The sequence below is a fragment of the Podarcis vaucheri genome (genome assembly GCF_965113315.1).
Source record: "Podarcis vaucheri genome assembly, chromosome: 7".
In the NCBI taxonomy this organism is placed as follows: domain Eukaryota; kingdom Metazoa; phylum Chordata; class Lepidosauria; order Squamata; family Lacertidae; genus Podarcis; species Podarcis vaucheri.
In genome coordinates this window covers 22,602,286-22,628,520 of record NC_138765.1, presented here as the reverse complement: position 1 = coordinate 22,628,520, position 26,235 = coordinate 22,602,286, and the positions used below count along the sequence as shown (strand labels likewise).

At 46.1% G+C, this 26,235-nt stretch overlaps 2 protein-coding genes across 3 annotated transcripts in view; both read right to left on the bottom strand.

The window, feature by feature from the left end:
• The window catches only part of DYRK1B (dual specificity tyrosine phosphorylation regulated kinase 1B), a 34,118-nt gene extending 28,691 nt beyond the window's left edge, over positions 1-5,427 (bottom strand). The window contains exon 1 of the mRNA XM_082231618.1: positions 5,262-5,427. The gene's annotated coding sequence lies outside the window, so the exon portion shown is untranslated. The remainder of the gene's footprint in view (positions 1-5,261) is intronic.
• Positions 5,428-9,339: 3,912 nt separating this feature from the next.
• Positions 9,340-23,601, bottom strand: FBL (fibrillarin). 2 transcript variants are annotated; one of them, XM_082231840.1, is made up of 9 exons: positions 23,446-23,601; positions 22,479-22,577; positions 20,347-20,526; positions 18,607-18,701; positions 18,269-18,439; positions 15,291-15,423; positions 13,308-13,420; positions 11,427-11,572; positions 9,340-9,567 (listed from the first exon to the last, which is right to left on the bottom strand). In XM_082231840.1, exons 1-9 carry the CDS (start codon positions 23,453-23,455, stop codon positions 9,543-9,545), a joined length of 972 nt encoding a protein of 323 aa, XP_082087966.1. In that variant the 5' UTR covers positions 23,456-23,601; the 3' UTR covers positions 9,340-9,542. The 2 variants fall into 2 exon arrangements, with proteins under 2 accessions (XP_082087966.1, XP_082087967.1); XM_082231841.1 differs by having other exon boundaries at positions 22,479-22,559; positions 23,446-23,532.
• Between the last annotated feature and the right edge of the window lie 2,634 nt (positions 23,602-26,235).

The following is a 26,235-nucleotide window of genomic DNA, read 5'->3' as shown; positions in this document are numbered from 1 at the left end:
ATTAATTGAGAAATTATGCCGAAAGTAATTTAGGCAAATAGTAAAAGGAGGCAGATGACAAGACCATCAGCATATGTGCTCTTAACTCAGTCATACTGCCCCAACTTCCCTGTAATTTGGAATGACAGTAAGAAGCCTTCACAATGGTAAAACCAACAATGATACAGGATTCTCACAAGCCACATTGTTTCTACTCTTAATAGATCCTTTTTTGTACTTCCAGCTTCTCCTTCAGATAGATGAAGACGCTTCCTAGTGTGCTAAATGCCAAATGAGTTATTTATGCTATGGCCGCTGAACAGTATCCATCCTATAGTTTCAACAAGAGCTCAAAAAGAACTGAGAACAGAGTATCAACAAATGTATGCAAGCCTTAACAACAACACCTTCCTCTTCTTTGTGGATTTTCTGTAACCAGTCTTTTATCAAATTAACACAAAATGAAGTCTGTGAACTATAAAAGGATTACCCAGCTAACAATTTTGTGTTCTGCTAGCATCCAGGAAAAATAAAATAGCCTACCCAGCCTCTGATTTTTACAGAAACTTTGTCAAATGTCTTAACAGGTTCAAGAAACCTCCTTTCTATAAAACCATGGAACTTATTAGTTCCATATAAAGTCTGACACCAGATCATAATGTTGTTGTCCATTCACACACTTAGGAGAAGGCTATCATTTCTAAAGTGGATGGGTCATCTTTCAACCTCAGCTTTAAGAGGTCAAAATCAGAGCTGCTTGCTTACCACCTTAGAACATTTCAGTTTCTCTTTGGGAATGTAAACAGAACAGACAGTGCCATGTTTCTCATTCAACTTACTTTTACTCTTGTAAAGTGATCATCTCACTGATCTTTTGCTACTGCAGGGACAAGGAACCTCCAGCTCATGTGCCTAATTAGGCCCAGAAGTCCTAATTTTGCCTGCAAGGCCATTTCCTCCAAACCATACTGATTTGTCCCACTTCTAACATCATATTTGATGTCAGGTAAAGGTATGGCTGTCATCACTTTGAAGTCCATTTGCAAGCAGCATGGATTGAAACTGTTTGCAAACGGATTTCAAAGGTAAGTCTCTTTCAAGTTGTCACCTTTCCGCATGACAGCCCCTGCACATATGTCACAAGTTGGCCTGCAGGGGTGAGTGGAGAAAGGAGTTCCCCACTTCTGGGCAACTGCCACATCCAATACAAGCCATGAAGGAAACAGGTATTTTGGTGCCCTTAATGTACCTGGTGGCTGCACCAGATGCTGTGGTTGCCTATGAAAAACCATGCAAAACTTGTTCCACTTTCTAGAACAGTAGCCATAGTAGTCTATCACTGCAAAGATGTCAGAATTCTGCAACTAGCACCAGGTGAAAAAGGCTGTAGACAAAGGTTTGCCCTGCAGTAAACTCATTCTAAAGAGGTCACAGAAACAACATGAATTTGCAGCATGTGCCTTGGACTGCTCATTTCAATCACCTAAAATGATTTATGCTTACAGAGTTATGTGATGTACTTGCTCTCAGCTTGTGACATGTTGTGGTTTGAATTTTCATTGATTGATCTTATGCTGATGTACAGATAACCCCACCTTGTGATGGTGAATAAACGAGGTGGCCTTGGGGTCCTTCAGCTCCATGGTTCTATAAAATTATTCTTCTTGAACATCTGGAATATCTTTCATCAAAGCCTTTTACAAAGTTATTAATATCTCTGCATCCTTAGTGAAAATACCCATTTAGTAATCCAATAATCAATTTGTCTTTTTTGGTTTTTTTTTTTTGTTAATTCACATTTTGTTGCTCATAGCTATCTTGTATTTTGCCAAGACTCAGAGAGCTTCTCTTTCTTTCTTTACTGTCCTTTTCAGCTAAGAACAAAGTATTTACTACATCCCAACCATGTCACCTTTCACTTTACTTACTACCAAGGGTCATCTTCCACTGAACTACTACTGAGGTTTATGAAATCATCAACTTCTATCACAAAATAACTTCCTGATCCTTATCTGTACTGTCCACATCTAACAACATGTTATCAGTAAATACCATGGTATCAGTGAGCAACCACAAGAAGTGCCTATAGCATTGTAACCTTTCCATGTCCCCAGTGGCACTTTCAGTCAGCGTGTAAAAAACCTGAACCCCAAGTGTGAAAGGCTATGTAACTTCAAATAACAAACAAGCAAACAACCTACACAAATATTCTACCCATCCAAAATCCTGTATCTGGACATTCTGGGCAAATCAGAAAAAGTGAGACACCTATCAGCTCAGCCTCCTCAGCTGCAGAAACAACAAGTCCCACAACTTTTTATTCTCCTGAGCTATTAGTGCACCATAACAAGGAAAGGAAGCCCCTATTCTTCTACCTAGTTTACATGAGTCTGCAACATGTTATCCAATGGTCCTTTCCCAAAGGCTTCCATTCTAGAGGAATGGAAAAGATTAATTCCACCATGGGTTTCTTAGACTCCACTCACTTAGCACGACATAGTTATCTCACAGGTTTCAGTGATGTTACTTCTTACAGTACTGTATAGGCTAGACTAGGTGAAGAAATACTCATGGCTTCACAATGGCAGCAGAGGTTTTGCAAGAGCATAGGGCAGACTAGTATGAAATCAGGCATATGCTGAACTTAAATACTGCACAAATGTTGCCTACTAGTGACCATGCAGAAAAAATGCATAAAGTTCATCCAAGATTCTTAGTTTCTTAAAAGTTGTGCTCACTCATAAATGAGTTAATATACTACGATTACACCTGAGATAGTACATATCCCCACATTACTACAGTAGTGTGAGTCTGAGAACAAGAAAACCTATTATTCAAAATCAGGGGCTAACAAATAATTGCCAGTGCTGTACAGATGCCACAAATTCATATCTCAACCTTACTTACAGGTTCAACTCAGGCACAGCTAGAGATGCAAGATATCTAACCTGATATCCACACCAACAATTACGAACAATTTCTGAACCTACAGAAATCTGGGTCTGTTACTAAAGTTCTATGAACCAATACAGCGGTTTTCAGAAACCAACTGCTGATAAGCAGATTAAATATTTTCTATATTTGTTTCTAAGAATGACCTCATTTGTAAATAGCAACAGGTACCACAAATATGCATAGATGGAACTGCTCCAGGAAACCAAAGGAAATCTCCATTTATGCAAAGTTGTGATTAGCTAGATCCAAGTAAGCTGGCACATGGGGTCATAAAGCATTGAGGTCATAAAGACAGCACTGGTAAAAGCAACTACCATCCAGATTACAGAATTAAATAAATTCCATCACAAGGTGTAGGTACGTATATGGAAAACAATTATATCCCATCAGTTTTATTTGTGAAACATCTACAGCACAATCCTATATATGTTACAAAGAAGTCCCCCTGTGTTCAATGGTTTGTGCTCATTGCAGTTAGGGAGCAACCTTACTACACATAACAGCACTTATTTCAGAGCAAACATTAATATGATTGCGCTGATTATTTCTTTATAGATAGTATTAAATACCTGGCGTCAGCAACATCCTGGAGCAAGGGTTCTACAGGTTATCTGTATTGTCAACTTAAATCTCTTTTCCACTACCTGTTCTTACCATTCATAGCTGCTGCAAATGATATCATTGCAACTTATTACTGAAATTATGCATGATGGCATTTATGGTATTAGCATAAGAAACTGCGGCAGGGAGGGGGAGAGAGAGAAGATTTTTTTTTTTAAAAAATAAAAGATACAAGTAACACACTATAATAATTAGTGCTGTGCCAAAGGTTACAAATACTATGTACTGATTTATCCTCACTTGGGAGGGGAAGATTGAGAACATAGGACACATTATGATGAGGGCAGTTTATGAAGGTTGTGTATTCTAGGTAACTTTCTCCAGAGAAAGGAAGACAACTCAAGTGTACTATTTCACCACAATAGTTGAAATGCTCACAGCATGATTGTGGGCAGGGGGAAGATATGCTTGTTTATGGGGCTATCCAAAAATACAAAAATATAAACATAAATTCACTTCCTGGAAGGAGTAAAATCCCCAAAGGGATCAACCCACATCTCATTTAAGCCAATGGAGTAAACTCTTAATTTTTAAGGCTGAGCTTTACCCAACAGGTATCCTGATGCAAGAAGTCCCATATCAATCATGGTGCACAGTGGAGCAACATTTACCTACTTTACTAATTTATGGTAATCCTAGCTCACCTGAAGTTAAAAGGGCTCATCATTTTAACCACCTTGTATGTGTATAGATTAGTATAGATTAATTCCATCTAGATTTTTTTTTAAAAAAAACCCCACCCATTCAATACACATATATGTTTGAGGTTAGAAGAACTCAGTGATTTTCTCATCCAGAGGCATTTGCACATCAAAAATGCCCAGGAGATTTGGGGTGGGGGGCGAGGAGAGCACCTTAAAGACTACTGGATTTACTAGAGCCTAAGCTTCAGTGGTTTTAATATTTAATATCAGTCGAATATCTTATATCGTTATATTGCTATCACAATAATGAGCATTTGATATCGCTATTAGATTGCCACAGAAATCTTTTTTTTTTTTTGAGCCCTCCGACGAAGTAAAATAATACACTGAAAAGGCGCCACAAGCCTGGAAACAGTGTGTGGTGGTGCTTAATGTAATAAAGACTAACACGGCTGCAAGAAAGAAAGACGAAGGGAAAGGGGGGGGGAGAAAAAAGATGGGTCTTGTCCATCCATGCACCACCAGCAGCAGCAGCAACGATCAGAGGAGGAGGAGGATGTGGGAACTCAGTAAAGGAAGGCCGGGCCTATCGGGGAGGAGAAGGCAGAAACGGGCGGCTGCGCTGCGGAGGGCAGAAGTTTTGGGGGAAGGAAGTGGGAGAAAAGGCGGCGGCGGCGAATCAGGGTGGGGTCGGGCGGCGGGGAGGGGATGAGGGTGGGGCGGGGCGGCCCGGCCGGGAGGACGAGCGGGGTCCCGCCCGAGGCGAGGCGAAGCCGGGGAAGAGCCGGCCAGGGGCGGGGCCTGACGAGAGAGGTAGAGAGTCCGGCTCCCTGGGAGAATCTGCCCGCCGCAGCCGGGATGAGCTGAGGAGAAAGGCGGGAAGGATTGGACGGGTGGCGGTTGGGGGAGGGGGGGTCGGGGAGGAAGAGGAAGGCGCGACGGCGCCCGCCTTTCTCTCCCTCCCCTCCGTCCCTCCCTCCCCTCCTCTCTCCTTCCTCTCCCTGGGAAGGGCCCGGAGGGCGGTCGAATGGGGAGCGGCAGGCAGGCGGGCGGGTCTCTTACCTGAGGAGGCGGCTGCGGCCCGCGGCGTGTTTCAAAGCTGGGGCTGAGGAGGAGAAGCGCGCTGGGGGCGGGGCGCGGCAGGCGGGCGGGTTGCGCCCCCACCCCCAGCGCAAGGGGCGTACTCCGGCGGCTGCTCCGGCGCCGGGATTTCCCAGTAATGCAACAAAAAATGGCGACCACAACAAACCGCCTCCGTTGCCGCCGCCGAGCGCATGCGCCCCGCCGGCGTGGCCACGTGAGGCAGCGGGCCGGGAGGGGGAGGGGGAAGAAATGGACGCGCGCTCGCGCGCGCTCTTTCTCTCTTCAGGAGCGCGTGCCTCTTTCCCTTTCGACGCTCCTCCCTCCCAAACGGGTGTGCGCATGCGCAAGTGTCTGCGGGCCGCCGTGTGTGTGTGTGTGTCTATAGCGCTCCTTCCCCTCCACCCCACCCCGCGCCTCACCCACGTCCCTTTCCAGAATGGCAGCCGCGAAGCTTAGAGCCGTTCTCTCGCTCTACGTGACACAGAATGAGAGGGTAGAATTCTGGACCGTACCACTGCAGATTGAAAGGAAGGGGGTTGGTGTGGGTGCTCCCTATCGTTTCGTACAGCGGCGCAGTTAGGTAATGCTAAGGCTTCTGGGCGCAGTGGTCTTTATACATCCCTCCACTCCTCTTTAGATGGCAGTGGCAGTACTCCAAAAAACGTAGCAAGACAGTCCATCTGCATTTGGGGACCGTCCTCATTCTTACTGAGGGGTGCCCTAGATTTGTGCCCCAAAGCCTAGCACCCGTTGAATGCTTTCCCAGAGGATAGCGGAGGGGGAGACTTAAGAGCAGAACAAAAGGGCAATCTGAAACCTTTCTCCCCTAGACCTTAGTGATATTTGGCCGTGGTAGAGCACCTGCTTTGAATGCAGAAGGCCCCGTGTGCAGTCCTTCAGTCCTTGCGCAGGCAGGGCTGGGGAAGCCTCTTAAGTTCCTTAAGATCACCTTCTGCATACCAGAGCAGTGTGCTGACATCACCTTGGTGGCGTGGAGATGGTACTGCCGATAGCAGTATTTTAAGAAGCACCAACCATAAAAAATATTAGGCATTTGGATTTGTAGGTCAGGGAAGCATTTGAAATGACACCCCCCTCTCAGTTGGGGATGCTAACTGCATGGTGCAGCGCTTAACAGTCCTAATCCTGCTACATGTGGGAGAAGTCCTGTTACATGTGGGAGAAGCCTACAATGCAGCCCTGCAATGGGAACTATCACTAGGTCAGAGGTTGGCAACCTAAGGCCCATGGGGGTTGTTTAATTGGCCCATGAGCCGCCCCCGAACTGAACCGCCCCCTCAGCGAGTCCCTGTGCGCTGCACTAAACTGGTGCGGGGACTTGCTTTCGCGGTGCCGGAAATTACGCCTGCTGACGCTGGGAATCACAGGCGCGCTCGCTCATGTGCGATCTGGCCCATGACGGGATCTCCACTGGAGTGAACCAGCCCAGGCAAGGTAAACCTTGCTGACCCCTGTTCTAGGTGCTATCCAGGCAGTACAGACTACAGGATGATACTGTGATGCAACATTCCACAGCTCTGGAGAAGCTTCCTTCATATCCAGTACTGGGATGCTAGTCTAGTCTTAACATGCATAGTAAATTTCTCATAGAATTTCATGTTTGTCCCATATACGCCACCAAAGATATGTAATAATCCATGTAATAATGGGGCAGAGTGGTGCTGGTGTGTACTGAAACCATACCATCTAGGAGAAACATCTGGCACCCAGCCCAAGAGAAACTACAGAGTCATCCAATTTTTTTAACATCCAACACCATGAGATGTCCCTTCCCCATGCCCATCTATGTCTTGCCTTCAGGACAGAGACCCATCTGATTTTATATCACGTCTTCACTGAGCCTGGAAACAAACTTAAAGAGATGAGTACTTTGGTCATCTCAGGATCCCAGTATGTATTTTACAATCATATGTATGCAAAATCAGATTTCTAGAGCTAACTCTCTGGTCAGTTTTACATAATGAATGTTGGCCATTATATTGCCTTACAGCGCAGTCATATTTCTCTTCTCTGTCCACCCCACATCTTGCCAGCCTCCATTTTTCCTCTTACACCTAGTTGGGTTGTCTTCCTCAATTTAAAAACATATCCTAAACAACTTTTTTAAAATGGTGCTGATGTTGGGTGTGACCCATTTTAGGCTGTGCACTGCCTGTAACTCCCAAGCTACCACTTGAAGATGAAGAGTACAGAAGTGGAACTCATCCTGGAATCCTAGAACTGTAGAGTTGAAAAAAAAATTAAAGGTTCAACTAATCCAACACTCTGCAATGCAGGAATATAAACTAGGCCATACATGACAGATTGCCACCCAACTGCTGCTTAAAGAGCCCATCACCTCTCACAGGAGTCACTTCCACATTCAAATGGCCCATACAAAAAGAAGGTTCTTCCTGATGTTTAGTCAGAATCTCCCTTCTTGTAACTTGGATGCATTGATTTGGGTTCTAGCTGCTAGTGCAGGAGAAAACAATCTTGCTCCATGTGACAGCCCTTTAGATGTTTGATGATGACTATTATTTCTCTTCTCAGTCTCTTTACCAGGCTGCTGTTGGCATCAGTCTGTCTTGAAAGAGAATGGAGTGTGCGTCCAGGGGTGAAATCAAACTGTTGGAGAGGCACAGCATCCACTGTGGATGCAGAAACTGGTAACTTGCAACTGCTGCTTCCTGCAATGTTTTTGCTGCGTTAGCAGCACCGAAATGAACTCTCTGGGGTGCAAACCTGGGCAGTGTGTATGGCGGTCCTAGGCTAATCAGAAGACACCCCCCCCCGCCTTGTAGTCCAAAGGAATGCAGCACAATCCATCAGGCACCAGCTTGGCTGCAGGAGTTGCTGGAAGGAGGCATAAAAGACACCATCCAACTGTCCGAGAGAATTCACTCTGGATTGGGTAGGGTTTTATTCTTCAGCCTTTTCTTCTCCTCAAGATATTCCACAAGGCAGCGGAGGTGTAGGATCAGAGTTGCCTTCTCCTAGATGGGCTACCTTCCCAGGTTGACGAGCCCCATGTTCCTTCACTTTCCTCTACTGCCTGTGCAGAAACCACCTTCTTGACCGTTGGGCCCACTATTGGTCTTGTCCACTCAATCGGCTGAAGCCTGTCTTCACGTACAGGGCAAGTCCCTTACCCACTGAAGGTTGGAGACCCAACAACTACTCTCATTTGGTTTAGCTGGCCAGTCAAAGCTGTTCCCCAGGGTGTGGCCACTGGCATATGCCGGCAGCTTCTAGGAGCCACAGGTGAGAACACAGTGCAGGGTGGGGACCAAAGATGGACAAACTACCCCAGAAGGAGCATGCGTGCCCCACCAGAGGTACTATCCCTCCTCTAACACACCATACACCCTTTACCCAGTTCCCTCAACTGCTTCTCATAAGGCTTGGTTTCCAGGCCCTTGGATCATCTTGGTCACTCTCCTCTGCACACCTTCCAGCTTGTCAGTATCCTCCTTAAATTGTGGTGCCCAGAACTGGACACAGTACTCCAAACGTGGTGTGACCAAAGTAGAATAGAGCACTACTATGACTTCCCTTGATCTCAAAACTATACTTCTGTTGAGGCAGCATTAGCTATGTGCTGCTGCATCACACTGTTGACTCGTGTTAAGCCTGTGCTCTACTAAGACTCCTAGATCCTTTTCAAACGTACTACTGGCAAGCCAGATGCCCCCCATCTTATATTTGAGCAGCTGGTTCTTCCTCCCTAAGTGCAGAACCTTACATTTGTCCCTACTGAAATTCATTTTGTTAGTTTGGGCCCTGTTCTCCAATCTGTTAAGCTCATCTTGAATCCTGATCAGTCTTCAGTGGCACTGGCTGCCCCTCCCAGTTTAATGTCATCTGCAAATCTGATGAACACCCCCTTAATTCCTGCATCCAAGTCATTGAACAACAACGGGCCCAGGACACAGCCCTGCGGCACCCCACTTGTTACAGTCCTGTACCAAATACATATTAAAAGGAGACTCTGGCAAGTTTTACAAGCTACTACACTAATTCTGATCCTTGTTGATTATATGCAAGCAAAACCATATCTACATTACTTATTTTAATAAAAAATATACACATTTGATAACGCCACGGAACACCAAGGCACAACAGCATCTCTGCGTAAGTGCTTGGCCTTAAGAAAGCTGGGGTCTAGTCAGTAGAAAGAGTCCTGTATCGTTGAAGCGGCAGAAAAAGCAACTCTGACCTAAAGCACTGTTGCAATGGTCACCTACTAGCTTCCACACTTTATTTCTTCTGTTTAGGAGGTGGTCTGTAAGGAAAAGGAGAGTGTTTGTTAACAGACTGTTGACCAAACATGACTGCTACCAATTGTGCTTTGACACTGTAAATGAAGAAGTTATTTTCTAAAATGTACCATTCAGTATCAACATCAGCTTCTCATACACAAAAGTTCATTTTGTGAGTATTCCGTGGTAATCCTGATAGCAAAGGCCGAGTGGGAGGCAACAAGGATATCGCTGATTGCAGGAGCCTAAACCAGGCATTAGCCATTTCATGGAAAGACTCTCAATCTTCCCAGGTATGTACGGCACACATACCAGGATACTGTTTCCTGCCAGCTACTTGCAGTAACGTGACAAGCAAGGGTAACACAACACAGAATGATTTCAATAACAGGGACTCAAACACTGTCATCATATCAGATGAACCAATTCCCGTAACACACAAATTGGAGCCTAGCGAATTAAGCAATGCTGATGAAGCCTCTGTTGAAATACAACTAGTCAAAAGCTGTTGCAAGGGAATGGCTGATGATTTAGCACCCCCAGCCTAAATTAGTGTGCATTTGAACAAACTTTTGAAGGTCACATTAAGAGTTCAGTAACATCTGGGGAGCCACAAGTTAGACACCCATGAGAGGGCTGTAGTGCCTGTCCTCCAGAGATCAATGAGCTTGAAGGCTATTTATGAATATCCTCAATTATACTGCATGAACTTTGCCGTAGCTGTTTTTATTTTATTGCTGTAATTATATCCCAAATTATTTTTGAAGCACCTTTTGGTCTCCTATTTTTTGAGTCACTAAGCAAGTAGCAAACCTTCCAAATATTTGCATTTTCCTTTTAGACAATCTACAATTGCTTTCTGATTCCTTTAAAGATCTTACGTATTTTACATTCTGTAACTTTTTCTTTGTTCCAGTTCCTTGTGCAAACTGTAAATACATTATATTCCTGTTCATATTTTTATCCTGTTTTAGATAGGTAGCTCCTTACTTAAGATAGAGCTTTGCCTTCAAGTGCAGAGTTTAAGAAGGCATGTGACATATAAGGGAAAGGGAGGGGGGAAGTAGAGAAGAGAGATCAATTGCAGAAAGACATTAATATATTTAATTGGGGCCAAGCGGGTAATCTCTTGCAATTGAACTAGCAACCCTTGTTCTGTTGGGACAGGTGTGGGGAACCTGTGCCTGCTCCCCTCTCAGTGTTGCTGAACTGCAACCCCCATCACCGCTAGTCATTGGCTATGCTTCCCGAGGCTGATAGGAGTTGCAGTCATAGGACTTTTCCAAGGGATGGAAAAGACCTCAGCATAAGACCCCGGAGAGCCACTGCCAGCCACAGTGGACAGGGTTTAGTTAAGACCTTGGGCAAATGGTCTGACAGATGAAGGGCAACTTCTCAGGTTCCTGTACAACAGGGAAACCCAGTTAGTGTGGAGACTGGCATACTTTACAGATTGCAATGATTTTAAGAGATAATGGGTGTGTGTCGGTAGAGGAGAGGGAAGGGAAGTCCCGTCGCACGAACGGAAGAAATGTGTTGGATACTGTCTGATCAAAGGAGTTTGATCAGAGTGGGGGGAAAACCATTATCATGCAAACCAGACACATATCTGGCCTGCTTTGCAACTTATTTAGATCGCTTGGCTGCTATTTATTGGTCAGAATACACACAGAATACAGAATACACAGTGTGCACACAAGTCCCATAACACCCTGGTTCTTTTCCAACCCTGTAACAAGCCCGATCTTCCCTCTGCTCAAGTGTGGGGTGGGAAAAACAGTAGTTGCTCCTCATTATGTCCCAATGCTACCTGTTCCCCTTTTATGCCTCCAAGGAAATACCAAGCGCATCCAGAAATCAGCACCCCCAGACTTTACTGTACCTGTAAATGCCAACTACTACAGCATGGTCCCGCTCATAGGGCTCCAAAGTCAACTGCTCTTGGGGTTTCATGTTCTCCTGCTGCATTTTCTTCACTTCTGATGCAAAGACGGCCTCGGGTGCTGCTGTTGAGTCAATGCAGTTGGCCTGGGAGGAGAGAATCAAGCAGGTCAGTCTAACAGCAAGCCTTCAAGTTTATCTAAGAGGATGGGTAGGCAGACTAAGGCCTGGAAGCCAGATCCAGCCCATCGCCTTCTATATCCGGCCCGCGGATGGTCCGGGAATCAGCATGTTTTTACATGAGTAAAATGTGTCCTTTTATTTAAAATGCATCTCTGGGCTATTTGTGGGGCATAAGAATTCGTTCATTTCCCCCCAAAAAATATAGTCCGGCCCCCCACAAGGTCTGAGGGACAGTGGACCAGCCCCCTGCTGAAAAAGCTTGCTGACCCCTGGCTAAGAGGGACAATTCATCGCTCCCTTATGTTACAGGAGCATCCTAGTAGCCTGGTCGCGCACCCGTACAGAACAAGAACCCTGTCTAATTTTCAGAGCCAGGAAACGCCCACCCTCAAAGGCCTCTTCATTGGCAGGATTCAGTTTCAGCTTGTTGGCCTTTGTGCAGGTCAACCTTACCCAGGACCCAAGTTATGTATGACTATGCAGAAGTTACAAAGAAATGCATTTGGGCATTCTTTGCAAATCGCCAAACCTGCTAAAAAGCATACCTAACGGCTTTATTAGCCTTGGGGACACGATGGAATCCTGTGGCACCCCACAGTGTGACTGCAAGGAGGCAAAGATGCTACTTCCCCCCAATTCTACTTTCTGGATGGAACTGGCCCCATAGGCAGAAGCCAAACCACCGTAGTACTGTGTCTCTTACTCCCACCAAAACACACCGCTACGATCAGTGTTATCAAAGGCAACTGATAGATCAAAAAGCAAATGGGTTGCATTTTTGTGTCTCCGTCTCAATAAAAGTCATCTCCCAGGGCAAAAAAGGTCTGGACCAAGACTGGAATGGGTCCAGACAACCAGTTTCTTCCCAAGATCACAGCCACCACCAGCTTGAGAACCTTCCCCCAAGAGGGTGATTGTGAGCTGGCAGTAGCTATCACACACTTCTAGATCCACAGAGGGCTTCTCAAGAAATGGGCACCTTTACCTCCCTCGTCTAAAGACCATGCTGTCAGCCCACCTGGTCACTCACCTCCAGATTGCTCAAATTACTGGACACCTTGAGGCAGCATTAGCATGAATGTTGCCCCCCCCCTCTAAGAAAACAGTCCTGGGGTTCTCCAACACAACTCCAGAGATTACCTCCAGCAGTCCAAATAGGCATAACACTTGTCAGTTGGGTGGAAGGCATATCAGCCATATCTCTATGCACTTAGGTGCGGCTTACGGCCACAAAGCTTTCATGGGAAATGATCCCTGCCCATAATGATTTTGTCCAACGAGCAGGAGAAAGACAAAGGAAAAATTGATTTGTATGATCTCTCGTACTCTGATACATTCGCTCGCCCCACCACGCTCTCCATGGTTTCTGCCTGAAAATAGCTGCCACTGACCAGCAAAGCACAAGAAAGGAAGCGGGCATGATCTAGGCTCTTTTGATATCTGAACCAGCGAGGTTTGGGCATAATTCTTTATGTTTGCATAAGTGTCTTAACCGATAGCAAACTGCCATGACCAGAAGAAGGTGTAGACTTATGAATCCTGCCCCAGAATGGTTGGCCGTCTTGATGAGGGAGATGGAATTCCAATGGACTACCGGAAACCAGCTCGTAGCCCCCGCTGACTCTCCAGCCGAAGGCGAAGAAAACGACCCACTGAAGGTCATACAGTTAAAAAATTTAACAATCGCACTAAACATTACCTTGATGGAGATGACAAAATGGCCACCATTCTTCAAGAAATTGTGCGCGTTTAAAGCCACAATACGTGACTGGTCGGGCTGAGCCACATCTGCGAAGATCACATCTACCATGCCTGCAAAGCAAGGGGGCGCATTGAACAATGGGCCTGGAAGTTGCCCTGCAAATCCTATCGCTTTCCTCACTTGAAATAAGGTCATCAGGCAAAAGAAAAACAGTAGAGCCTAGAGCACTAACAGGGGACCCCTGGCTTAATTCAACACACCCACCTTTCCCAGGCCTGTCTGCTTTGGCCACAGCAAATTTCAAGCCATGGCTAAGAGGACAAAGAAGTAGGAGTACACACTTGATTCTTCCTTTGCATCAGGAAGTCAGTTCTTTTTATATTCGTGCCTCTTCCTGTCACCATACATGGCAACAGAAAAAGGTGCCACATGTAACGAGGGTGGACTTTTCAATGCAAAATATCATTTTGCCTTTGCAGCTGTGGCTTAAACTCAAGCCGGGCTGCAAAGAAGGGCTGGGAGCACACTTAGGCTGTGCTTCCAATTATTTCCTTTGAAGCCAAGTTACCCTGATGTCATGATGGCACCAGGTGATTGACAGGTGGGTGGCTCCACCCACCCAGCAAAGTGGGTCACAGGGGGTGAGGGACTTCCAGATTTGGCCCCCTAACCCTGTTTCCCACTTCCAGTCTACAATGTCAAGATCTGTCCCTGCACTTTTGTGATTAAATAAACAGCAGTGAGGCAGCAGCAGTGTTCATTTAACCTACTTTACCCACATTTATTTAGGACAGTGGTTCCCAGTTAGCTAATTACTGAGGATCACTTATTTTTCAAAAGCCAAGCTACAGACCCCTTACTTTTGATAACTTTATGGTAGTTACCTCTGCAAAGCAATTTTCTGAACAAAATGTAGGGTAGCCCCAATAAGCAAAGGATTTTAGCTATATTAAAAACATACTAGGGCTGAGCGATATCTGGTTTTCCGCATCGTGATATAGCAGCAGCTAAACATCACAATATTCTGATATATCACAATGTCAGAAATGGGAGATCAGGCACAGAAATGAGGGAAGGAGCAGCTGCGGAGATCAGGCAGGTGGGGTTTGTGCAGATCAGGCGTGGGGGTGATTTCAAAACTGATTTTGGCCAATATATTGATACTGGCACAGCAGACCATAAAATTTGTGATATTACCATGCAAAAATGACGAAAATTTAGTTTTTTGGGGGGAGAGGCAAGGGATGGGGCTGTGGACCCCTAATTGGGAACCACTGATTTAGGGGAACAGCTCAGACTTTTTTCTGAGATCAAACTAACAAAACTGTTAGGAACCTTCCCTGTCAATGGTTTAGAAGTGAAGAACACCCAAGACACTTATTTTGTACAATCCCCAGCATCAGTTACTAGCAGCCAGCCAGTTCCTAATAAACAAAATAAACATAAATGGATGTTTCTCGTTGGTAGATTATATGCTAGGTATGGGGACCACCACCAGCCCCAGCAAACAAAATTTCCCCACACCTGGTACATGGCTTGCTTGCAGAAGTTCCCAGGCTCTGTCCCCAGCATCTAAGGCTGGGAAAGACCCTTGCCTGAATCCTTGGAGTCTCACTGCTTGTCTGTAGACAACATAGAGACAGTTGGGCTTGGCATAATGCAAGTATTAATGTTACTAAGGTCTTCCAATCCATGGGCAGCTGCTTTCGCCCAGTGGGTGGGGGAAACAGAAGACAGACGAGAAAGGGTGCTCCTCTAAGAGATGTCCAGCTCAACCAACATACATGAAGCAGCCTTTCTCAACCTGTGGATCCCCACATGTTGTTCAACTACAACTCCCATCACCCCTAGCTAGCAAGGCCAGAGCTCAGGGATGATGGGAGTTGTAGTCCAACGATATCTGGGGACCCAAAGGTTGAGAACCGCTGCATGAAAGGAAGGCTTATTTGCTCAGGTGTTAAGGTTTCACAGGCATCTTACCAAGCAACATGCGGTATTTGTGTGGGTGCCGTGCATCCTCTATTACGGGGATAATGTTGGTCCGTTTCTTTGCCACATTGATGAGGTCGCGACCCGAGCGATGGGAGAACTCCACAGCGTACACAAGGCCCTCCTGTTGGGTAAGAAGCAGGAAGCAAGGGAGTCAGTGCCTTGTCCACGGCCCAGAACAGGAAAAAGCGTTCATGAAGAACATCGCCCAGTGCCACTGCTGAAGCCCTGAGTGATCATCTTTGATAAAATAGCTAGAAATAGTCTAAAGAGCAGCACTCACCAGTTCCACTTATCACCTTCAGCAACAATCTACTACTCATTGGGCAAGGATGGCTAGAGGAGCCCCAGACATAAGGGCCATTTTGCTAATTAGATCAAAGGCCATCATTCTGTTCTTGCAGTGGCCAATCAGGTTTTTTTAAAAACAGCATTTAAATTAAAGGTGGAGTTACAGTACTTTTGATTGTGATTGTCTGATTGTGTGTGTGTGGGTAATTGTTTCATTGTTTTGCAGACTCATATTTGCTTTTATGCCAAACAGTTTTTAAGTACAGTGGTGCCTCGCAAGATGAAAATAATCCGTTCCGCGAGTCTCTTCGTCTAGCGGTTTTTTCGTCTTGTGAAGCAACCCTATTAGCGGCTTAGCGCTATTAGCGGTTTAGTGGCTATTAAAGACTTAGTGGCTAAAAGGCTATTAGCGGCTTAGAAAAAGGGGGGGAAAGCGGAAAAAAATCAGAACACTCGCAAGACGTTTTCGTCTTGCGAAGCAAGCCCATAGGGAAATTCGTCTTGCGAAGCAGCTAAAAAATGGAAAACCCTTTCGTCTAGCGGGTTTTCCGTCTTGCGAGGCATTCGTCTTGCGGGGCACCACTGTATATGGTACAGAAACCACTGAAGAAGACTAAGGTCAAGAAGTGTTTGGGTTCTTTGTTAATTTGTGAGTTATAGCTATGCACAATTTGAGTATTTCTTAATATACACTGTGTTTGGATTCTTTTGCTCTGGATCAACACTGTTTTTCATTGTCATTCAATATCTGGATCAACACTGTTTTTCATTGTCATTCAACTGCTTAAAATTATTTCGTGTACAACTGTATTTGTTTGTTACAAAATAAGTTAGCTTTCTGACCCCAATTTTCCCCCATCACATTTTTCCAGCTATACAATATTTTCCACAGAGAACAGAAACACACACAGTATTCCAAGTGCAGTTGCAACACAGATTCACATAACAATATTAAGATACTGGCAAATTTATTTTCACTCTTCTGTAATGTAATTTGCCTTTTTGCATAGCTGCCACACACCAGGTCAACACCTTCACTGACCTATTCACCACTACATCAAGATGCCCTTCCTGGTCAGTCACTGGCAGTTTAGATACCTATTAGCATACAGTGGTACTCCGCAAGACGAATGCCTCGCAAGACGGAAAACCCGCAAGACGAAAGGGTTTTCTGTTTTGGAGGCGCTTCGCTAGACGAATTTCCCTATGGGCTTGCATCGCAAGACGAAAGCCCATAGGGAAATGCTGGCGGTCGGGAGCAAAGACTTTTGCCCACAGCCGGCCTTCAGAAGAGGACCTCTTCTGAAGGCCGGCGGGGGGGGGGAAGTCTTTGCTCCCCCCCCCCCGCCTGCCTTCCCCCCGCCTGCCCCGGGCGATCTTAAAATGCTGGCGGGCGGGAGCGAAGCGTTCGCTGCCGACCCCCAGCATTTTAAAATCTCCAAGGGACAGCAGAGAAGTCTCTGTCCCGGGGAGATTTTAAAATACTGGGGGGCCGACCCCCAGCATTTTAAAATCTCCCCGTGTCCCGGGGAGGTCTTAAAATGCTGGGGGTCGGGAGCGAAGCGCTGCCGACCCCCAGCATTTTAAAATCTCCCCGTGTCCCGGGGAGGTCTTAAAATGCTGGGGGTCGGGAGCGAAGCGCTGCCTACCCCCAGCATTTTAAAATCTCCCCGTGTCCCGGGAAGGTTTTAAATGCTGGGGGTCGGGAGCGAAGCGCTGCCGACCCCCAGCATTTTAAAATCTCCCCGTGTTTTCTGCTTTTACCACCTTGAACAACACCTGGAAGCAGGAAGGGATAATCCCTGCAATTATGCTGTCTCCAGAAGTGCTGGCCAAGGGAAGATTCCTAACCTCAGGGCTGGTCACTTGACACTGGACAGCCTCCCCGCTAGGCACCAAAAGAAAGCTGCAGTCTTCTCTTTCAGCTCTGGAGAAAAGAGCTGAGTGCTGGGTTGCCAACGCACTTGAGTACCATGGGGAAAATGTGGGGGTGGAAGCCACAGCTTGGTGGCAGTGCATCTACAAGATCTCAGGTTCAACCCCCAGCATCTCAAAACGGGATGTCCCTGGTTGGAAACCCTGGAGAGAAGTGTAGACAATGCTACTCTGAATGGACCAGTCGCCTGACTTAGTATTAAGACAACCTCCAGTGATGATTCCTGTCCCTACACTCCCCTCCTGTCCCAAGCTTGGAGCTGGGGATTAGGTCTCTTGATCTCATTCAGAGTCATAGCCAGAGGTCAAGGAAAGAGCATAGTACAGTGGTACCTCGGGTTAAGTACTTAATTTGTTCCAGAGGTCTGTTCTTAACCAGAAACTGTTCTTAACCTAAAGCACCACTTTAGGTAATGGGGCCTCCTGCTGCCTCCGCGCCACCACCACGCAATTTCTGTTCTCATCCTGAAGCAAAGTTCTTATCCCGAGGTACTATTTCTTGGGTTAGCGGAGTCTGTAACCTGAAGCATATGTAACCTGAAGCATATGTAACCCGAGGTACCACTGTATTGATATTTGCAAGCTGCGGGAACTACTCAAGATGATGTTTTCTGCAGCACCCCTGCTACTCCTGTTGCAACTCACTAGCTTAAGACTGTATAGCTTTATCTGTACAAACAGCAATACCTGGCAGCAGTTTAAGGTACAACCGCAGTCTCAGGTACCCCAAAGCGTCTCCTTACCGGTCCAACTATGTCAGAGACATGAGACACTGTTGTTCCTGATGCAGCTCCTAGGTACAGCACTTTGGCACCAGGCTTGATATGGATCTGGTCAATGCCTCCAAGGATGGCAGCAGCCAGTTTGGAGCGGAAGGGATTCCAGGCGCGGTACTCCACCTTCAGTTCACCGTCCTGAAGAGGGGAGGATAAGGCATGCTGGATTGAGAGAGACTTTCCAACCAAGGCGTCTGCAGACCAAGAGGGGTCCCCATCCTTGGAACGTGCTCCCCCTTCCTGCATTTGCCAGCAATTCCCTCTCCCCACAACCATGCTCCCATGGAGCGTCATCCATCACCTACCTCCACAGAAATCCTCTTCTCTCCATACACAGACTCGCCAGGCACCATGTTCCGTGTGACTAGCGCATCTTCCTTCCCCCGGCAGATGAAGACACCTGAGGAGGCAAGACAGACCGGAACTTAGATCTGTTCACATTGGAGACGTGCTTCAGGCGAGCAAGATTTAAATATTGGGAGACTGGGGCAAGCTCAGGTGGGCAAGGATACAAATATTATTATTCAGCAAAAACTGTTTCCACTCTTACCTTTCCCCCCATGAGCTCAATCTAGGCAGCTGCTAAGCCGTGGTGGCTGGTCCTTTACAGTGAATGGGACTCTGTCCCCATAACCTCATTTCACCCTCAGCTAGCCTTCTTACAAAAATCAAAAACATTTAGAATACCGTTAGGATATATGGACATGTATTACGTGCGGAAACGGATCACATGTAGATGGGGAGCTGCCCGTACTTTTTCACACAGCACAGTTAAATTGTGGAACTGCTCCCCCAGGAGGCAGTAATGGCCACCAACCTAGATAGCTTTAAAAAAAAGGATTAGACAAATTCATGGATGCCTCTGCTGTACCTCCACAGCTGGAGGAAGTAATGCTTCCAAATACCAGTTGCTGGAAATCACGGGAGGTGAGAATTCTTTCTTATGCTCATGTTCTGCTCTCCAGGTTTCCGACGGGCATCTGCTTGGTCACTGTGAGAATAGGATGCTAGACTACATGGGACCATTGGCCTGATGCAGCAGGTTCTTACGTTTTCAGCTGCTGCAACTACCATTTCTGCTGCTTTTAGCTTTCCTCACTTTCCCTTAAAAATCAGCTTCAAAGTTAACAAGCATGCCTAGAGTATATATGATATTTTGGGGGCAGGGGCTATTGGGATGTTGGCATCTAACTCCAGTTTTCCCTTTGGTCAGGTAGCTCCCATCCACATGCAGCAGGCTAATAAAGCAGTATGGGATGCCAGAAGTAGGACTGCATGTCAGAATAATAATAATAATAATAATAATAATAATAATAATAATAATTTATTATTTGTACCCCGCCCATCTGGCTGGGTTTCCCCAGCCACTCTGGGCGGCTTCCATAGAAACCAAAAATACAGTAAAATATCACAGATTAAAAACTTCCCTGAACAGGGCTGCCTTAAGATGTCTTCTAAATGTCAGGTAGTTATTTATCGCTTTGACATCTGATGGGAGGGTGTTCCACAGGGAAGGCGCCACCACCGAGAAGGCCCTCTGCCTGGTTCCCTGTAGCTTTGCTTCTCGCAATGAGGGAACCGCCAGAAGGCCCTCGGCGCTGGACCTCAGCGTCCGGGCAGAACGATGGGGGTGTTTAAAAAAATATTTGTGCTCATACATAGAGGGTTGTAGGAAAGGAATGCAAACCGACTATAAATATTTGCTTTCTAGCATTAAACAAAGTCATGGATGTGTGTGTGTGGGTGTTTTCCAGGCAATCAATATTTTAGAGTGAGTAGAAGCTCAACAACAATTATCAGAGAAGCCACAGGGGCTGTTCCCATGATAGCTTTTGGCTACAGTTAACAGGAAGGGATAGCTAGCCTTCTGAAGAGGCTTAGAACGTAACAGTCTTTTAGCTTGCCCTATATCAAACAAAGAAAGAATGCCTCTCCCACAATGCTCTGGGAGGCAGTTCCTCATTCACTGGGTCTACTGCAGTAAAAGTAATGTTCTTGCATAAAGTTTAATTATCTTCTTATATGACAGGATGAACAAGTCTCACCTTCATGTCTGTGGGGCTCTACTGTAACCTTTTTCCCTCCTCTGAAGCCACCCCGTCCTCCTCGGCCACCTCCTCCTCGGCCGCCACGGAAACCACCACCTCGGCCGCCTCGGAAGCCACCGCCACCACGACCGCCTCGGAAGCCTCCTTCACCACCACCAGGGGACTTAAACCCACCTCCTACAGGTGAAAAAAGAGAGAAAGAAGGAATGGGGTACGAGCAATTCAGAAGCAACAGTTACCACAACCCCAAAGCCTCAACATGTCTATATAATCCCACCCACTCCAGCTGCATCTATTATCCCAACTATATTTCCCTGACAGCACCATGATTTCCTTCTAATTATGCTCCAGTAAATGCACCGTTTCCAGCTAGGAGCCCCTGGGTTATCATCCAGCCCATTAGTTACAATGTAACTGAAAGGTGAAGTAAGCTTTATTTTCTCTCTCCCTACTTAAAAAAAGATTTATTGAACAAGCAAAACAAATAAGAGAAGAAAAACAGCAGTGAGTTAAGCTATAAATAAAACTAGTTAGCTCCTTCAACAAATACAACAAGAATGAGAGTTGTGACAGTTCAGTGTAAGTCCAATGTAATTTTAGTAAATCTCTAGTTTCCTTCACTTAAGTTTGCTTCTGTTTTTAACTGTTGCAACTCCTGAAGGGCATAATGGAAAGCAGAAATCTTTCTGCATCAAAGATTAAATACTGTGGTTTTATTTGTATGATTTTGATATCTTATCACCCTTCACCCATAAGGTCTCTGGGAGGGATACAGTAATATACCATTGTAAAAGCAAACAAAAACCATTACAGGTATAGGACAAGTAAAACTATTCCAAATGAGGCAGGACAGTATAAATTCAGAAAAAGAGGCAAGTGCTACGAAACAAAAACACCTTAACTGCCCAAGGCTGGGATTAAGAGATGTGCCTTCAGTGTACAACAAAAGCTGTGCAATGAATATGCTACACATACCTCTGTGGCGAGTTGTTGTTGTTAAAATTTATATACCTCCTTTCATCCAAAGATCGTAGGGCAGTTTACAGTTCACAATTTAGGTCAGGGGCTTGCAACCTATGGCCCTCCAGCTCCCATCACCCTGACTGACTGGGACTGATGGGAGTTGTAGTCCAGCAACACATGGAGCTCCACGTTTTTCAGAATGTCACAGAGAAAACCCTCTCCAGGACTGCCTTTCTATACAATTCTGAGGGTTCCACCAAACTATCAAGGGAGGTGCCTTTGCATATCTTTATGCCCAAGAAGACTGGCAGGGACGGAGATGGTCTTTCAGGTATTTGGCACCTAAGCTGTTTAAGGCTTTAAAACATTAATCAGGTCTTGGAAACAAATTGGCAACTAGTGCAGCTGTTTTAAAACGGAGCTACAGGAGTTCTACATTTTATCCTTTATTTTATTTTTTGATTTCTTAATAAATCTTCAGCATTAAAAATTGATGTCTGTCTTCTTTGTACTCAATCCAGTTCCTAACTTCTTGGTGTTTTACTACTAAGTTGGTGACTTCAGACTCAAGGAGTGCGGTGCCTTGTTTTTAGCTCTTGCTTCTCAAGAATCTTAGGGATATCTAATAAGGTCTCCTGAACCAGGCTGTTTGGACAGGAGGAGTGGGGGCAATGTACTTTGCAGAGTTGGTGTCAGACCTTGATTATTAGTCTCAGCTTAATTACCAAGGAATGGGTTTTGGGGACCAGTCCTTGATGCTAAAATGGGTTTGTCATAGCCCTTTAGCGGGCTCAGTCTTCCTCCCAACCCTGGAGCTCCACAGGAGACCAGGGATTGTCTTGGAAGCTGCCCTCTCTCCACCTGCAAGTTTGGAAGGAAGGCTTTCAACTGCTTGGCTGTTATGTTTCTGATGTGCCCAGGCCCAAACTGGCTAGACCTCATTCCCACCCAGAAAGGGAAACACACATGGCTGCTACCTGGCCAAGGCACCTGGACCACCCCTTTGACTAAACCACCAAGAGGAGAGACAAGCCACCACAACTGTGTGGTTAAGTACCTTGATTTCTCCCCAGCATGCCCCACTGCAGATCTGAGTGTCCTATCTGTAGGGTGGCAACAAACACTTACAGCTAATGCACAAATGGGGGAAGAAAGAGATAACTCACCTCGCCCTCCTCGGAATCCTCCACGTCCCCCACGATCTCCAAACCCACCACGATCTCCAAACCCACCACGCCCCCCACGTCCTCCACGGGGGCTAAAACCTGCAGAGGAGTAGGGCACACAAGTCAGAGAAACGAGATGAAACCTTACTCTCCCCACTCCTTAACTGAGACCTAACGGCTGCCGTCCCATAAGGTTGCAGAGTGAAAATAAAAGTACAGTGGTACCTCTGGTTAAGTACTTAATTCGATCCGGAGGGCCGTTCTTAACCTGAAGCACCACTTTAGCTAATGGGGCCTCCTGCTGCCGCCGCGCCGCCGGAGCACAATTTCTGTTCTTATCCTGAAGCAAAGTTCTTAACCTGAAGCACTATTTCTGAGTTAGCGGAGTCTGTAACCGGATGTTACAGACTACAGTAACCTGAAGCATATGTAACCTGAGGTACCACTGTACAGCATGCAAACAGTGCTAACTTTTGCCGAGAAATCAACTGCCTTTGGGAAACTCTCAACCGGTGACCCAGCTGGCCGTTGTAAGGCCTGGTTCAGGCATCTGCTAGGCCACTGTGGAAAAAAGGACCCTGGACCAGTCCTGGACTCCCGATCCAGACGGCTCTCCTTAGGCTCCTTAATTTTTAAGAATCTGTGCCTTGAGCTTGCTCCTCGCGTCCTCCTTTTCAGATCGTAAGCCTAAAAGTAGGAACCACCGATCTCTATAGTAAACCGCTCGAAGAGACTTTGTCAGCTAAGGAGCAGGGCAAACAGCAGCAGCAGCAGCAACAACCGAATAATGACTTTAAATAACAAACAGAAGAACAAATCAACCACCAGACGATCCCAGCAGCCACGTGTCTGCCCGCGGGCTCCTTTTCCCCTTCCTTCCACCCCTCCCCCGCCAAGCTCGCATCGGCTTCGTGCACCCCCCGAAGCAGCAGCACCCTCCCCACAACTCTTCCCTCCCGTCCCTTACCGGGCCGCATGGCTGGAACCGACAAGAGGCAAACTTCGCCACACACGCGCTTCAAATTCTCGAGCCGGAAGCACCAACCGCGCAGCGCTCGAACGCACGCGCGGGGACAACGCGGTCGCACCGGAAGTGTGAAACAGGGGAAAGAGGCGGGGCAAGGGCGGGAGTGCCGCAGAGGTTCCTGGGGAATGGAGTCCGCCGCTGGGGAACGCATGCGCAGAGCTATTGGGCGGGGCTGCGCTGCTTGATCTTCCCATTTCGCGTAGAGCTCTCTCTTTTTGCTGGGTGCTGAGAAGGGAGACTCATAGCTGGTTTTTCTTTATTCTTTTCACCCGGGGGTTAAGGTTGAGCTGGAAGGGGGCACAGTTACGGGGACACACACAGTGAAAAGGCTTGACCCGGAAAAGCCTGGGATTTGATTTTTATTATATTACCATAATTTTATTATATTATTATATCAGGGAGCACAAGGAGGCATACATGGATAATAAAACGAGTTAATGCACATAGTAATGAGTCGTTTAATATAGCCGCTGAACATTAATTAGGGTTTTTAATCGATCTAGAGTGAGAGATTCAGTGATTTATTCCTGCTCTCCTGAGCAAACGAGCAAAAGTGTGAGCTCCCCCTTTTTCTTCGCCATTTTAACAATGGATGGCAGATCCTCCCAAGTGTCCCTATTTTCCAGGGACACTCCTGGATTTACAGAAGTCGTCCGAGTTTCTGATTTGATCCTGGAATGTCCCACTTTCCCTTTGTTGTTGTTTAGTCGTCTTCGACACTCCGTGACCCCATGAACTAGAGCATGCCTTGGAAACACTGTCTTTTCAAAGCTGCTCCTTTTTTATGTCCATGGTGTTTTCTTGGCAGAATACTGGAGTGGATTGTCAGTTCCTTCTCCAGGTGGATCACATTTAATCTAAACTCTCGGCTATGACCTGTCTGTCTTGGGTGGCCCTGCATGGCATAGCTCATAGCTTCTCTGAGTTATTCAAGCCCCTTCGCCACGATGTCGCAATTTTCATCAGATAAATATTGGAAGGTATGGAGTTATCCAATGCCTGAGATATTTGAAGGCAGCTCTGTACAGTGGTACCTCGGGTTAAGTACTTAATTCGTTCTGGAGGTCTGTTCTTAACCTGAAACTGTTCTTAACCTGAAACACCACTTTAGCTAATGGGGCCTCCTGCTGCTGCTGCACCTCCGAAGCATGATTTCTGTTCTCATCCTGAAGCAAAGTTCTTAACCTGAAGCACTATTTCTGGGTTAACAGAGTCTGTAACCTGAAGCATATGTAACCTGAAGCATATGTAACCCGAGGTACCACTGTATAGGGAAGTTCTTTAATGTTTAATGTTTTATTATGTTGGAAGCCGCTCAGAGTAGCTGGCACAACCCGGTCAGATGAGCAGGGTATAAATAGTAAAATTGTGATGGAATAGGATGTCTCTATTTTCATCGGAGAAATGTTGGAGGGTATGGGGTGGGGGCCTAATTAGGAGCAGAATTTGCCACAGCAGATGGGGAAATATTAAAGCATTAGATACTGCTGAACCACACTAATGGTAATCTAGTCCAGCATCCTGTTCTCAACAGCGGCTAACCAGATGTCTAGGAAATCTGCAAGAGGTACTTTCATCTGAATCCTCCCAACATTCAGCTTCATTGTGGGTTGTGGTGTCATGAGAGACGAAAAACTTCTGGGTCCACTTTCCCCATGCCATGCATGATTTTTATAAACTTAATGCAGTAAACTCCAATCCTCGCATTTTCTCTAAGCTAAGAAGTCGCAAATGCTTCATAGGGGAGTTGCTCCACCCCCTTGAAAGTTTTCCAACTCTACCATATCCTTTCTGAGGTGAGGCAACCAGAACTGTACACAGTATTCCAACTGTGGTTGCCCCATATAACGGCAACTCCTTTCTTAATGATCCCTGGCATGGAATCTGCCTTTTTCACAACTGTTGCTGTGAAAGAGAACACTTGGAAATAAAACTGAGGACTTCAAACAAGTTGGAGAGGATAAAGACTGCTGCCAGGGCTTCTATTTTAAAAAAAAATCTACACATTTCCCAGCACTATGAAGTTAAACATATCGTCTCTTCTAGTATATGTAATAACTTTGACCACACCATTATAATGCCACATTGAATTTTATATGCTTTCTGTGTTTGTGATATAGGTCAGATGTATGTTAGTCACGCAAACAGATAAGATTTACATACAGATGTTCCATGTTATGATTAGCCAGTGGCAAACAATCTACATATGCTGTGCTTATGTTTTTGATTAGGTCCAGGTTCCAAAAAATCATTACAAAATTTAATAAGTAAGCTACTTCTTTTGCCAGTAATGTAAAGGTAAAGGACCACTGACAGTTAAGTTCAGTTGTGAACGACTCTAGGGTTGCGGCTATCATCTCGCTTTACTGGTCCAGGGAGCTGACGTTTGTCCGCAGGCAGTTTTTCCGGGTCATGTGGCCGGCATGACTAAACCGTTTCTAGCGAAACCAGAGCAGCGCACGGAAACGCCGTTTACCTTCCTGCCAGAGTGGTACCTATTTATCTACTTGCACTTTGACGTGCTTTCAAACTGCTCAGTTGGCAGGAGCTGGGACCGAACAACAGGAGCTCACGCTGTCGCGGGGATTCAAACCGCTGACCTTCTGATCGGCAAGCCCAAGGCTCAGTGGTTTACACCACAGCAGCACCCACGTCCCAGTTGCCAGTAAGTTATATTCCTTCAAAAACCAGCTATCACACTAGAGAGGAAGGCTCACAGTGGTTCTGCAT

Excerpts from the sequence above, each read along its gene's own strand:
- FBL (XM_082231840.1), bottom strand. Across the intron at positions 13,421-15,290 it reads CAAATACCGCATGTTGCTTG|GCATGGTAGATGTGATCTTC; the intron begins GTAAGATGCCTG and ends CTTGCTTTGCAG. Across the intron at positions 9,568-11,426 it reads GTAGTAGTTGGCATTTACAG|ACCACCTCCTAAACAGAAGA; the intron begins GTACAGTAAAGT and ends TTTTCCTTACAG.